A 14,735-nucleotide genomic window follows, 5' to 3' on the forward strand; every position below is an offset into this window, starting at 1 on the left:
GGGTCTTTTATTTTTTCATATGAATTTTATGAATTTTTCTAGTTCTATGGAAATTCCTTAAAAGACTAGAAAGGGAACCACCATATGATTTGGCTATCCTATTCCTTTGCATAGGGTACTATAGTAGTACATGCATACTAATGTTTACAGCAGCATAACTCACAATAGCTGAGCAGTGGAACCAGTGATGGTGCCCATCAGCAGATGAATGGATAAAGAAAATGTGGTGTATGTATACACAATGGAGTTTTATCAAGCCATGAATGAAATTATGTCACTTGCTGGTAAATGAGTAAAACAGAATAACATCATGTTAAGTAAAATAATCCAGACTCAGAAAGTCAAAGGTTGAATATTTTCTCTCATGTGTGAAACAAGAGGGAGGGACGGTGGGAAGGAAGGGATTAAAAGGGGAAGGGTGATTTCCACCGGCCACTGGAGTTGCCACGGTTTCTTCCTGTTTCCCAAGCATATTCCATCAGTGCCCTGGAAATACAAGCTTATTCCCCACATTCTGAGAGTCATTCCTGTAGTTCAAATAAATTGACTGTTTGCTAAACAGAGTCAGCATCAACTCCCATGCTGTGACCAGCAGACCCAACTTTTACAGTCACATACAAGTACAAATGTAACAGACTCCTTATGGGCATTGTTGAATGATTACAACTGGAATATTATTGGGGGAAAGTTTCTAGAATTGACTCCAGAATTTTGTATGTTTTGTAGGAGAAAAGACACAATCATTTTTACTTTGCGTTTCAACTAAGAGTGTTGGCCAAGTCATAGGAAAACATGAAATACTGGCATTATCAAAATTTTAACACAGATAATTTGGAAGGACAAGACACTAGAAGAGTATGCATCTGTGGTGAGTTTGGGGAGAGGATGACATCAAAATGAAGAAAGAATATCCAAAATTGAAAAGAAAAATCCACTAGTGATATAAGCATGGTTTTAGTCAGTTTTTCACTGTTGTCACCAGAAGATCTGACAGGAACAATTTTAGAGGAGGAAAAGTTTATTTGGGGGTTCATGGTTTCAAAGGTCTCAGTCCTTAGACAGCAGTCTCCATTCCTTAGGGCCCGAGTGAGGCAAAACAACATGGCGGAAGAATGTGCTGGAGGGAAGCAGTTCAAAGAGAGAATCCACTCACCAGATACAAAATATGTATCCCAAAGGCACCACCCCAATGCCCACCTCTCCTGCCACACCCTGCCTGCCTTCAGTTGCCACTCAGTTAATCCTGTCAGGGGATTAATTCACTGACTGTGTTAAGGCTCTCATAACTCAATCATTTCTCCTCCAAACCTTCATGATTGTCTCACACATGAGCTTTTAGGGACATCTCACTTCTGAATCATAACAAGCATGTTATTCTGAAAAGTGTAGGGAAATTGTCAATTAAAAGAAGTGAAATTTATTGTCTTGATGGAAGGAAAATGGAGGAGGGCAGAGGATTGCTATTAAAAAAAAAAATTCCTATATTTCTTTGGCCCTCTGAACTACACATATGTAAAGCATGAAGAATGTTGCTTTGAGATAGATGTTACAAAGTGTTCAGAATATTAAAAACTTCATTTCTGCATTTAGCACTTTAGGTTAATTTTATTCTGTAGAAATTTTTCCTTACTCTTCTTGATAGCAAATGAAACTGGTGATCATGGTACACTACATTTTATTCATTCAAAACAACAGAATACAATAAACGAAGGCAAACATTTCCAACAAATGGAAAATCTCAAATAACTAGAAACTAAAACTGGAAACTGCCCTAAATAGGATAGCCATATAACTTAAACAAAAAGAACAATAGGCAGAATTGTCCTGGATTTGAGATTGGGATTATCATCCCAAATGAGACTTTTTCTAATAGCATTTTACAACATAGTTAGTGCTTTGAATCCAGAAAAATATAATATGTAAACCAACCTTGAAGAGCTATAAAATTTCCTTTGGAAGCATTGCAGTAGATTCTAGAAGCACATTGGATCAGAGCAATAGAAAAATTTAACGAAAAGCAAACTTGCTTTTAGTTTTCAGATAAATCTACAAGATCCTGGTAAATTAGCCAGAATAATTTCAATAAACAGAACAATGAAAATATATATTAACTGATGTAAAAAATCTAAATGTGAAGATCAGCACTTCCTAGACATTACATTTTAACAGTACCTGAACCAGTGATAATTATAAGCCAATAATATTTTATGTTTGTATTATAGTTTTATAGTCTTCAAAGATATTTTCATATCACTATTGTGAAAAGGTTAACTTTGCGCTGACAATTTAGCATCTACACTTATACTTTATAAGCATCTTACAGAAATTTTATGCAAGTCTACAAAATGTAGCATATTACATAAATCTAGGAGAAGCATTTAATTAAAGTGATCTCTAATTACAATGTACACTCTTCCAATTTGGAAAATTATTTTAGTACAGCTGAAATTTTTATTTATTTTATTACTTTTTTGCAATACTGTGAATTGAACCCAGGATCTCACACAAGTGATTCCAAGTCCTGGAAATTTTTTAAAATAAATTTTACATAAACCAATATAATTTAGATGTTTAAAGTAAAAGCAAATCTAATAAAATTTTTATTTTACTTTGTCTTTTAAATTGGTATTCAATATACTTAAATATGAATAGCATTTTAATAATAACTGAATTACTTAAAACATTCTATAAGTCTGAATTTTTCCTAACTGAAAATTATATACTCACTTACTTCTCCCAATCTATAAACATGAGTACAAGTTAATGAAAGATGTACTCTGGACTGGAAGTGTGGCTCAGTGGTAGAGTACTTGCCTGGAATGCATAAGGCTCTTGGTTCTCTCCAGCACCACAAAAAAAAAAAAAAAGAATAAGTGAAAGAAATCTATATTCTATTTTCTCAGCATACATAAAGGCCTGTAAATAAAGTATGAAAGTTTGAAAGTCTCTCTGATAATAACATAGTAAATACAGTCACTGTAAGTTATATTTATTAAAGATTTGTTCTTTCCCTTATAAATTGAATCCTCTGTAATGACATTTAACAAGTTTACCTACTTATTATCTACTGTATTATCAAACAGTAATTTCCTTAATTGGTAATTTTAAATGTAAATATTAAAATCATGGTATTCAAAGCAAGCATAGATTTTATTTAATGTTCTATTATATATCAATATAAATTATACATGTAAAACACAAAAACCTTAAGATAACATCTGGCTTCCAAAGCGGCATATTGCAAAGAAAAAAAAAATTAACAATATAGTTTAATTCTCGTCTTGATCTTTACTCTGTGGATCTGTTTTCCTAGTAAGACCCAGGACAGTAGGCACAGAAGAGTAGAGGGAAAACATGGACAGGCTAGAGTTCCAAAGACCTGGTGCTTGCGTCAGGTGTCGCATTGCAGAGACTTCAATGACTCTGCCCTGTTAGAATGTCCCCAGAAGGAAATGGGGAAGGAGTTCATCAGCCCAAGAGCTGAGACAGTAGAGAACCTCCTCAGGCTTTAGGATAGTTCTCAACTCCTGAAGAGCAAGACCACTTGGAAAAGAAGAAAGGACAGAGTACATACTCCCCATAAATATTTTAAGTGAGAGATTTTTTAAAAAATTAATGCACCCATGGAGACGGAGACAAGTTTCAGATATCCTGGGGGCTAGCACACATAGTGGTTCACCATGAAAGCCTGTCACCCCCGTAACTATTTTCTCTTGAAGGGATTTATACTTCTTCATGTTAGAATTGTAGAAATGTTTCACTTCTTACCTATATTAACCAATGAGAATTTGGTTATCAGAATCTTCCAGATTGTTTTAAACTTTTTAAGAAAAAGAAACAGCTTATTTTATAAATGGTGCTAAATTGCTTCACCATGTAAACTCAAGGATTTAGCCGTAGCATCTTGGATAGATGTGATGGTAGAGTGTTTTCTGGTGAACTGCCTTTCCACTGGTTTATGCTTATATACTCATGGAAATACTTCATGAATCCAAATATGAAGATCTTTAAGCAACCATAATAAAAACGAGAATAAATTCTTACTTACGGATAAGTACAACTAAGAAAACATTTTTATTATTTTTTTTCCCTTTTGAGTTTCATGGAATAATTGTACTACTTAGTGTGCATAGTAGTTAAGGTTAAAATCATAAAACACCCATTGATTAGTTTCAAACTATAAATCACAACTTAGCATCTATGTAGACAGTGTGGAAATTTGGCTTTGTTTACTTGAGATTATCATGAAGCCTTAAATTCTGATACATAAACAAAGCTTTTTGTAATGAATCTTTTAAAGATGACACATTTTAGAGATCTTTAGAGATAAGTAATCAATCTTTCAGATAGGAATGATCAACCTATTTGATAACAAGCATTTCAAGGTGACATGACAGCTTAATTTAGTTTCACAAACATTTTCATTGTCTGTGCAAATCTAGAATTCAGGCTGCTGAGGGTCATGGGTGTTGGGAGGGTTGTGTTTGTCCAAACTGTGAAGTAGACCCTTGCCTCTGTACCTCTGTTCCTCAATGCCTTTCCCTCCTTTCTGTTCCCTCTCCATACTCCCCCCACCCCTTTCTACCCTACAGCCCCATAGCACCGCTTACAACTATGGTTCTCTTTTCATGTACTCAAATTTCACAAGAAATTATTTTTAAAGAACTTAAGGCCTAGGTTCCTGGCCATTTTGAGAGAAGTTGTATATTTAAAATAATTCTCAAAGATAGCAAAAAGAAAAAATCAATATAAAAATATTTACATTATTTATTCTTGGACCATCTAACACACTTGCTCACTAGGCTAGGCCCAGGATGGTGGCAAGAATTCTATATAGATTCAGAGATAAATTTATTTGAAATTAGAAAAGAAAACTTAACCCTGTCTTCCTCTGAATATTCATTTTGCTGCCAGTTATTCTTCTAGACTATGACTGATAGAGAAAATTCTAGAAGAGAGGAGAGTGAGAACTTATCTAGTTCTAACTTTTTAGTGGGTTAGCAAGAAATGTCTTGGAAGGTCATTGCGGTCAACATTTGTTAGTAGCAACCACAGCTTCTAGGTTCCTTTCCTTCTTTAATATTCTGAATTGCCCCCTAGTGTGCTTTGTCCTCACCCTCAGTTCTTATAGGTGAACCCTTAACCAAGGAAGCCACCTCATCCCAATGATGCCTGTTTAATGATAGGCAAATAACCAAATATGTTTGCTATGCTAGAAAAGCAAACACTCCATCAAACGCAAACAGGGTGACAAATGTCTTTGGTGGTTGGCCACCATCTTGAAAGCACATAGGAAAGTCAGCATGGGAATTCGGTCAAAGCCAGGCAAGTACATTTGTTGCTGTGGGAGGCGATCCAAACCAGCTTAGGCCCATGCTTAATTCTAGACCCAACATTAAAGCCCTGGTAAGTAAACTCCCTAAGTTTCCCCTACCCAGTTCCTCTGTTGCTTGACCCAGTAAGTTTCTCCTTTTCTGTATGAGCTAACTTGACTCAGGTGTCCTGAAGCATTTCTGTTCAGGATGTTCTCTAGGTAATGCAGTGTTTTCCCTACCAAATGAAAGTTCAGTTCACTGGAATTGAGAAAGTCATTGGGTGGTAGGAGGAAACTATAAAGATCCATGTATTTAATAGTCATCATTAGTTAGCTCATATCAAGAGAAAAAAGCTTAGACTCTAGGTTTTGGTCTTCGAGAAAAGGTTGGGTAGTTGACATAAATGTCCTCTCTTGCATCTTCCATGGGTTGAGTGGTAGAGATGGGGCTTCTGTAGTTATTGACTGCCTACAAAGACAAACAGAAGTGTCAATCATTCAGTGAATTTCAGTGGTCAGTAAAGATACTCAACATATGTCTCTCAATTCAACCATAAAATAGGCCAAGCTTCCACTACAAGTAATTTCTAAAACACTCCTTGCATTATATGAAACTTCTGTTAGAAATCACCTTCTTAATTTGTAGGATACTGAGTGGGAGGCAGCATAAATATAATCCAGTTGCTGTATTGTGCTATGAATTGTCTTTTTAAGTGCAATACACCAAAAGTAGGATGGTGTTTCCCTGTAGTGGGTACCCATCAATGTCTACTGAGTGATGTCTTAATTCATAAATGTTTTTAGAGTACACAGTGTCCTAGCTTTAAGAAGCAACTGAACACAATGAAAGGACTAGGCAAAGAAAACATTCTCCTTTAAGCTGATGATACATAACCATTAATCTTCTCTACCTTAATCAAATTACTTTGATACCTTAAATGTGCACATGTGACAAAATACACAGGTATGAGAATGAGGGAGAGAGAAAGAGTAAAAAACAGAGAGAGAAAAGAGAAGAGCAATCTGGTGAGTGGTCTGGAAAGTTAGAGTGATTTTGGTCTTTACAAGAAGAAAACAAAGGGAAAATCCAGGTGCCTTGTTACTTACACCACCTGAAAAACAAAAAAAATCACATTGGGCTAACTTCTTCACCTTTCACAGTCCCGCTTACTATCAAAATTTTAAATTGTTCTTGAAAATATCATTATTCTAAAAAAGCCTGAAAGAGCCAGATACCTAACATAGTGCTAAAGCGTCTTCCTTTTCTCAAAATTCATAATAAATTTTCCTTTGGATTGGCTTTAGTGGGCACACAGCTAAGTACAAGAGAAAGAAGCCACTAAGTGGACATGCTGGGCAGCGTGCCATTGTGTGCCGAGCAACAGATGTGATGAGCTCAGCCACTGATCCTGCATTTGGTGCCAAGAAGCCAGCCGTGAGTTAGTCAGAAAAACACATCTGACTTGCAAAGAGTAACTGCTTAATAACAGAAAAAGTTAAACTGACAGATTATTAAGAAGTCTGAAGCACCCATTTTGGGTTGTCAGACACTTTTTAGTACTTGACTTTTTAGCCATGCAGAATTCAAATGCAAATAATTAAAGCAAAAAGAAATTGATGCCATTTTGGAAAGCACTTGAGAAAATGTTTGCCTCGGTCAACTCAGGCAAGCTGTAATAGAACAGCACAGACTCACTGGCTGAAACAAGAAGCATTTATTTCTCACAGTTCTGGAGCCGTGAAGTCCAGGAGCTGTGTGGCGAGGACTGACTTCTTGATCTGTGGGTGTCCATCTTCTCCTGTGTCCAGGCATTTCGTGCAGAAGGCAATGAGAGGAAGCAAACTCTCGCAGCTCTTCTTATAAGGGCACCAATTCCATCCCTGAATAATCTCTGAAGGCCCCACTTCCTCAGACCCTCACACTTCGCGTGAAATCCTAACACAAGCATCCAATCTGCAGCATTTGATTGTGAATTTTAACAAGCAGAAAAACGTGTGCACAAAAGACCAATGTCTGGCATACACTGGAGGCAATGAACATGAAATTAAGCATCCCTCTACCTGCAGGTTTGGAAGTTCTATTACCTTAAATAAACAATATGGGCAGGAGCGAAATAGAGTGAGATTGAAAATTTTATAGTTCTTCAGACTCCTGCAACCCATAAGAAAGTTCCTTAGGTTTATAATATAATGTGAGCATTCATTAATTCATAATTAGTTAAAAGGTAGTAATAGTAATAAATATCCTGTATTATGTCCTTTAATGTGCGTGCTGTGCTTCTGAGCCTTGAATATAGTTTAGCTTAACTTAAACGTCACAAAAACTTTATGACATCAAAAAATGTTATGCTCTTTACTGGGTTGAACAGGGGCCCCCTAAAACTCACATCCTCCCTAGAACCTCTTTACATGACCTTCTTTGGAAATAAGATCCTTGCAGATAGAATTAGTGAGGCGAACATCAGGATGCACTGCGGTAGGAGGCTGGCCCTTACTTCAAGGTGACTGGTGTCTTTAGAAGAGGAGAGGCATAGACACACACGGGAGAGACACCAGGTGAGGACAGAGGCACAATCCATGTGTCTACAAGCCACAGCCAGCCAGAGATTGCAGGCAACCACCAGAAGCTGCTGGGAAGAAAGTTTGGAATGGTCTCACCCCAGGAAGGAGCCAGACTTCTCACACCTCTTTCTGGACTTCCAGAATCATGAGAGAACAAATGTGTGCTGTTTTGAACTATCCAGTTTGTGTACTTGGTAATGGGAGTCCTAGAAAACTAGTGTGGATTTCGGTAATGCACAGGGTTGATTCTCACTATGTCAGTGTAATTGCTCCTTTATTTATATTGATATATATTTTGACACCTTAGTATCAAAAGGTATTAAGAGTAGTATTAGAGATATTAGAGTAGTACAGAGAATGACTATTTCCTCAAATGACTGATACTCGGATTATAAGCAACTGCATTGCCAGGTTATTGAAAGGAAAACAAAAAGATCCATAACTGCAAAATAGGCTGCTTTTACAAGACATTTATGAAGCACAAAAGGGGGAAGAATGGCAGTTCCAGGCGAACTCACCTTACTCTTTGTGTCCCAGGATTCTTTGAATGGGATGCCTTTCTGTCTCCTCCTCCTTCTAAAACAGTCAACAGGGAACGTCAGGACGCGGCAGGTGAGCATGGCGTCATCCACTACTGCACACCTCAGCCGCTCCCCAGCCCACGTGACCTCCGAGTATGTGACAGTGATGAGCCACAGTCGCTCCCACGTATTTTCTCAGCATTCTAGTGACCAGAGCTCACTCTGCCCACTTCTCCCACACGCCCTGGAGGGCGTGCACAGCTCCGTGGCTGTCCAGCAGCGTGCGCTGGTCATCCCTCTCAGTGATTCACAGGCACCATCCGTGGTGGTTATCACAGAATGGCCTACAGCCTTCTCCACAGAATCTAGGGCTTAGAGATTTTTACCATCAAACCTTGTTTGAATGCCGACAGTGAAGTTTCTTAGGTGACCATGATAACAGAGCTCAGTGTTAGAAACTCTCCCAGGTGTTATTTTAAATAACCTATATGGATTACTTGATTTAGATTTCATCAGAACTCTAGACCTAACAGGTTAGGCAGCCAAGGTGCAGAGCGGGCGAGGGACTTGCCCGGAGCCACGTGGCAGGGTAGAGGCAGCATCAGCCCTCCCGCCTGATCCTCAGGCAACCCTGCTTTCAGGGGCACTTTGATGTGGTCAGTGACTGTCCGCAACCACGCTGCTCCACAAACTCTCTGCAGTTCTGATGGCGCTTCTGAAACCCGACTTCTGGAGAAATCTCAGAAGAGCAGACACGAGAGAAGGGAGAGGCGACTGGAGTTGAACCAAGAGGAAATAACACATCCAGGTGTGAAGAGAGTCATCCGGGAGATTCTCCCTCTCTTCCATCTCCCCAGAGCGAGGACCTCTGTTGAACAATGGAAGAGGTGGACTCCGTGCAAAAACCTAGGGTGTGTGTGTGTGTGTTTTAAGATGAGATTGCAATTCCTTAATAAAAATCCTGAAATCAAGCTAATCACTCTTCAAGGGAGGTGGTTCAGTGGTGAACAGTGATTCTATGATCTCTTCTAGTCTATCATGCTGGCCTTCTTACCTTATCCTGTGAGCACTAGTCTACCTAGTATCCTTATTTATACCAATCATTTTTATTTACTTATTCTACATAATCTACCTAGTATCCTTATTTATACCCATCATTTTTGATTTACTTATTCTACATAATTTACCTAGTATCCTTATTTATACCAATTATTTTTTGATTTATTTATTCTACATATAAATTTACTATGTGCAAAGTTCATTTCTAAGTGTTTTATATACATTACATGATTTATTCCCCAGAGGAATCTATGATATGGCTGCTAATATTACCTTCTGTTTACAGATGAGAAAACCAAGGTCTGTGACCTTTGATCTTTAATTAAACCATGGTGCACAAGACTGTCCCATAATGTACAGCTAACTTTCCCAGCTGGATCTCTGCATTCGTGTGTTTAAATAAGCCTGGAGGACACACCATGATGAATGAAGAAGTGGGGCTTAGTCAGACTCTGTGTAACTTGCACGCTGCTATTGAGTGGCTGAGTGTTTTGCATCTCAAAAGATAGGTCCTCTTGTCTGTGAAATAAAGGCAGTAAACATCACCATTTGATCTAAGTTGACCAGCTGTTCCCCTTTGCCTGGGACTAGGGAATCTCCTTGGGGTGAAATGTTAAAACCAGGAAAGTACCAGGAAAACCAAAAGCCAGGTCATCATGAACATCAGCACCGACAGCGATCTGCAGGTAAGGGTCTAATGTTTTTCTAAGTCTCTGAGCTCTTCCCGGGGACGCAGGTGCCGTCCACAGATCACATGCTGGCTCTCCTGGTGTTCACTGGTGCTGTGCACCCGTGTGCTCCTTTTCTTACTGTTCCTGCTCTGATCCCTACAAACCCGGAGCAGAGGAGCTGTTTACAATGCCCCTGGGACAGGTGACTGGGCATGCCCGCTGAAGTCAGACTTTGTCTTGGCTGCGGTCCAAGGCAGCACATCTGAAGTGAGGGATTTTTTTCAAATGGTTGGTCAGACAGGGTTCAAGGGACATTGCTGGAACCCTTGGGTCATGTTTCAAAACATTTCCATCCAAAGTAACAGCCACAAATGGAGACTAGAGAAGGCAGGAAGAACAGTGCTCTTTCCTTTGTGGTGTTCACCCTTGATAATGCATTCGAGTCACCAAACTTCCCATCGCTGTTAACCAAGAGGGACAATGTCCTCTGCAGTTCAGTGTAGCTATTCAGGCGAAAGCAAGGTGTTTCCATGAAGCAAAGTCCATCTTGTCCTACATCTGTGACCCTCCATATGTCCATCTGTCCCTCACTCTCAGTGGTGCCACCTGTCCCCACACACTCCCTCTGCCCTCTCTGTTTTTCACAAACCAAGGTGAGGCAGCAGACAAATCCTATAGGACACCAACCCCGGGGCCCTTGCCTCCATCAGCTAATTTCTGGCCAGGGAAAGACCTGAGGGCAGCCATGATGCGGAGAAAGGTGAAATGACTGTCCCTGATTCTGTCAAATTAGGCAGATGATTACTGGACAGCCACTGCTTGGACAGATTAGTTGCTACGTGCTTTAAAACACTAAAAAAATAAACAAAACACAATCCCCACCGTTATGAATACTGCGTAGGGAAGACACACGCAAAAACAATTAAAGCACAAAGCGGGATGCGAGGAGAGGCAGGTGGGAGTACAAGATGATTCTAGATGGTGACGCTGTGTCTATTGCAGGGACAGACCTCACAGCGGGGACAGGGGTCTTGCCTGTTATGATGCACAGGATTAAGGCCAAATACAGGGAAACTGCATTTGGGGAGTATACCAAATGAAAGAGAGTGGGTGAGCTCAAAGAATAAATGTGGTTTTAACAAGATTTGTCAGTTTTAGAGTAAGTAAATAAGGGGGAAACTACGAATGAAAATTAAGTTGCAGTCAGAGAGCAGGGCACCTTCAGTGACAGGGTTAATGAGTGTAGGGCTACCCTGGTGGCAGTGGGAAGGTAATAAGGGGTTAATCAGGAGGAGGACAAAAGAGGAAGTAGGAAATCCCAATGGTTTAGAGAGAGGCTGTGTCTGAGAACAGGAGGGCAAACTGGAGAGGGTCGCTATCATCAGGGGCCAGCAGGAAGAGGCAGAGGTCAAGGATAGCAGAGGAGATGCGGAACCTCCTGGGAATCCTGCTATCAAGCTGCACATCAAGCAGGGAGGAGTGGAGATGGATATGATCACTTACCTAACAAACATATCTGTGCTATCAAGACACAGGCAGGCAAAGCACGGACCCTTCCCCCTCAACGAGATGCCACTTTAACTGGACCACCCTATAAGGAATAAGTCCAATCCAGTGTGATCCTAGCTATGAAGTGCAACCAGTGCAAGGCCAGTGGACCTGGAGAGTCAGGAGGAGAAGGAAGGGCCATCCAGGAAAATCCCCGTGCCACACCCGGAGCAGCAGGAAGCTGCCAGGAGCCTGGACGGCTGCCACTCTCCCCACAGTGAGCCTCCAGCTCCTTCTCCCTCAGTGATTCTTCAGAGTAGCATCTAGATCGCTTTTCAGAAAGTATGCGACCACTCTCTATTATGTCGTTAGCCTATTAGAACCGCCCCTTCATTACATCTTGTTCCCCACTTTGCACAATAAGTATCTGATGAACGCACAAATTAAGGCTTTATCCTCTCTTACTTACACATCTACACGCCTGCACACACCCACGCCCTGGCTGGCGGCTCTTTCCTTGGAGGAGGGGAGAGAGGGCGGGCGGCAGAGCAGCAGCATGCCCACACCACCGACCCCCAAATGAACCACTCTAGCTTTGGCTTCTCCTGTCAACGTCTCCGCCCTTGAGGAAGAACACATTCCCAGAAGTACCTGTGGATACTGAGGCGGCTCGGCAAGTTGTTGGGTTCTTAATAGAGCACCTGTAACATTCACGAGACTCAGGGCAAACAAGATCAGGTAGGTTGTTCTACTCACCTGTTACAAGAAATGACGAAGATGGCGACAATGACCACAACAAACAACAACAGAACTGTCCCTCCAGCCACAAAGAGGCTATATTGGTTATCTGTTTTACCTAGGAGAAAAAAAAAAAAAATGCAGTAGAAATTAGGAATCCAACTAATGCCACAAAAGGAAGGTTGGAAAGTGAAGAAAGGGCATATTAATCACGATAGAATATTAAGAACAAGGAATACATGAAAATAGGCTGACCAAGGGGAGAAGATGACTTCCTTCAGAGCCTCCTTAATATTTCTGACTCCTCACGGGTTTGTACTTGTTCCTTGATTAAGCTGGATTCATGCCATTATAAAAAGTGTCTAAGGAACACACATCCCAATAGGCTCCCAATCGCTTGCACAAAATCTTGTGTAGAAGAAAACAGCTACTGGAATAGCCTCCTAAGGGAGACCAGTCTATATGTTTGACGTGTTCATTACACCCAACGCACAACAGTTTGTAACTTTAATGTTAACCCATAGACTTTTGTTTAAAAATATTTTCTACTAAATTTGAGTTGATAGAAGTAGGTCACTCCAACTCAGCCTCTTCCAGAAGTTTACAGTGGTACCGGGGTGGGGGGGCGCTCACCCTGGGTCTTCCACTGTGAAGCTGATGGCCTCCAGCAGAGGCTTTACCTTCCCTGCCTGGGGTTCTCTCTTCTGTCCAGTGGTAGCAATGACTCGGTTCTGATGACACCACGGAACTGTGGTAGGACCCTAATGAGCTGACGTTCCAAAGAACGATGAACTAATAAATCCTAGGGTAACGTCACCTCTGGAGCATGAGCCCACAGGGGTCAAAGGCCATTTCAGCCTCCTGCTCGGTCCTTCTGGCCCCAGCACACACCACCCATCGCCACCCACAGAACACCTGTGGGGCACCTGCCCCGAAAAGAAACCCATCAGTCCCCGTGGCTGGCAGGAATGGGTCTGAAGCGAACTGACCAGTTCTCCTCATTGTCTCTTTCTTTGGGACCGTAGATTTGCCCATCTTGCACACAGGAAGGGCACAGGCTGCAGGACAGGACAGTTTCCCTCCCTCTGGAGACTGAGGGTGCAATGCTGGCATCTGGATCCAAGTGCAAGTGGAAAATCATGCTTCCCCCCATACTGTCCTCAGGTTACTCTTCCCTCCTAAAACACTATGTACCTAAAGGTTTTCCCATGACAAGAACTCACCATCTATACCCACTCAGTCTTTTAGGAGCTTTACTACAAAAAGAAATGACAAATGATAAACATTTTTAGTTTTTAAAGTTAACCTAGATTCTACATGTAAATAAGATGGATCATTCAGTATTTTCTTTCTGTGTCTGGCTCACGTCACCGAGCATATATCCTCTAGGTCAATCAGTGTTGTTGCAAAGGACAGGATTTCCTTCTTTTACACAGTTGACTGTCACTCAGTTGTGCATATAAACACGTGTCCTTCATCCACTTGTCTGCCGATGGACACGTAGGCTGTCTCTACTGCTATCGTGAATCATGCTGCATGTACGTGGGGTATAGATGTCTCTTCAGGATTCTGATTGTGTTCCTTTGTGGACACACCCAACAGAGGGATGCTCTGGTCATATGGTAGTCCTATTTTTAATTTCTTGAAGCACCTCCCTACCATGTTCCATCATGGTATGCAATTTAAATTTCCACCAAGGTAGATGGCTTCTTTTTCTCCCACACTCTCACCAACACTGATTGCCTCTTGTCTTGTTAATAGCAGCTGTCCTAACAGGCTGAGGTGGTATCTATCTCAAGGTGGCTTTGTTTTGCATTTCCCTGCTGACTAGTGATGTTGACCATTTTTTCATATACCTAATCGCCAGTTTTAGGTCTTCTTTGGCAATGTTTTTTCAGGTCTAGTGCCCGTTTTTTTTGTTTGTTCGTTTTTTGTTTGTTTGTTTGTTTGTTTGTTTCATTTGGGTTATTTGTATTTTTTGACAATAAAATCCTGAGACTTGTGGCAACATATAAGAACCTATAGGTCATTATATTAAGCGAAATAAGCCAGACATAGAAAGACAAATGCCACATGGTCTTGCCTGTAGTGTCATCTAAAATTGTCAAAAACAGGAGCAGAGAGGGTGGAAATGTTAGTCAGAGGGTACAAACGTTCAGTGATAAGATAAATAAGTAAGCTGGGTGGTAAGGGTCATGCTAACTCACTTATGGTGATCATTACACAAAACTTACATATAGAAAACCATTATATTCTACACCTTAACTATATTTAATCTTTGACAATCATTTACTTTTAAAATTTTAAAGCAATTTTTTTAGGCTTTTTGGTATTTTCAAATTTTTCTAAAAGATATCTTGCTTTTTTAATCAGGAAAAATCA

The 14,735-nt window shown here is 40.5% G+C and overlaps 1 protein-coding gene across 6 annotated transcripts in view; it reads right to left on the minus strand.

Annotated features, from left to right (window-relative positions):
* Positions 1–1,608: 1,608 nt before the first annotated feature.
* Cd226 (CD226 molecule) overlaps positions 1,609–14,735 on the minus strand; it is an 83,337-nt gene continuing 70,210 nt past the window's right edge. For all 6 annotated transcript variants that reach the window (XM_047526810.1, XM_047526808.1, XM_047526813.1 and 3 more), the window contains 3 exons: positions 12,372–12,471; positions 8,395–8,452; positions 1,609–5,783 (listed from right to left, as the gene is read on the minus strand). In XM_047526810.1, the coding sequence (XP_047382766.1) occupies positions 5,670–5,783; positions 8,395–8,452; positions 12,372–12,471 (272 nt within the window). In that variant the 3' untranslated portion in view covers positions 1,609–5,669. The remainder of the gene's footprint in view (positions 5,784–8,394; positions 8,453–12,371; positions 12,472–14,735) is intronic.

This window comes from Sciurus carolinensis, chromosome 15 (genome assembly GCF_902686445.1).
Source record: "Sciurus carolinensis chromosome 15, mSciCar1.2, whole genome shotgun sequence".
In the NCBI taxonomy this organism is placed as follows: domain Eukaryota; kingdom Metazoa; phylum Chordata; class Mammalia; order Rodentia; family Sciuridae; genus Sciurus; species Sciurus carolinensis.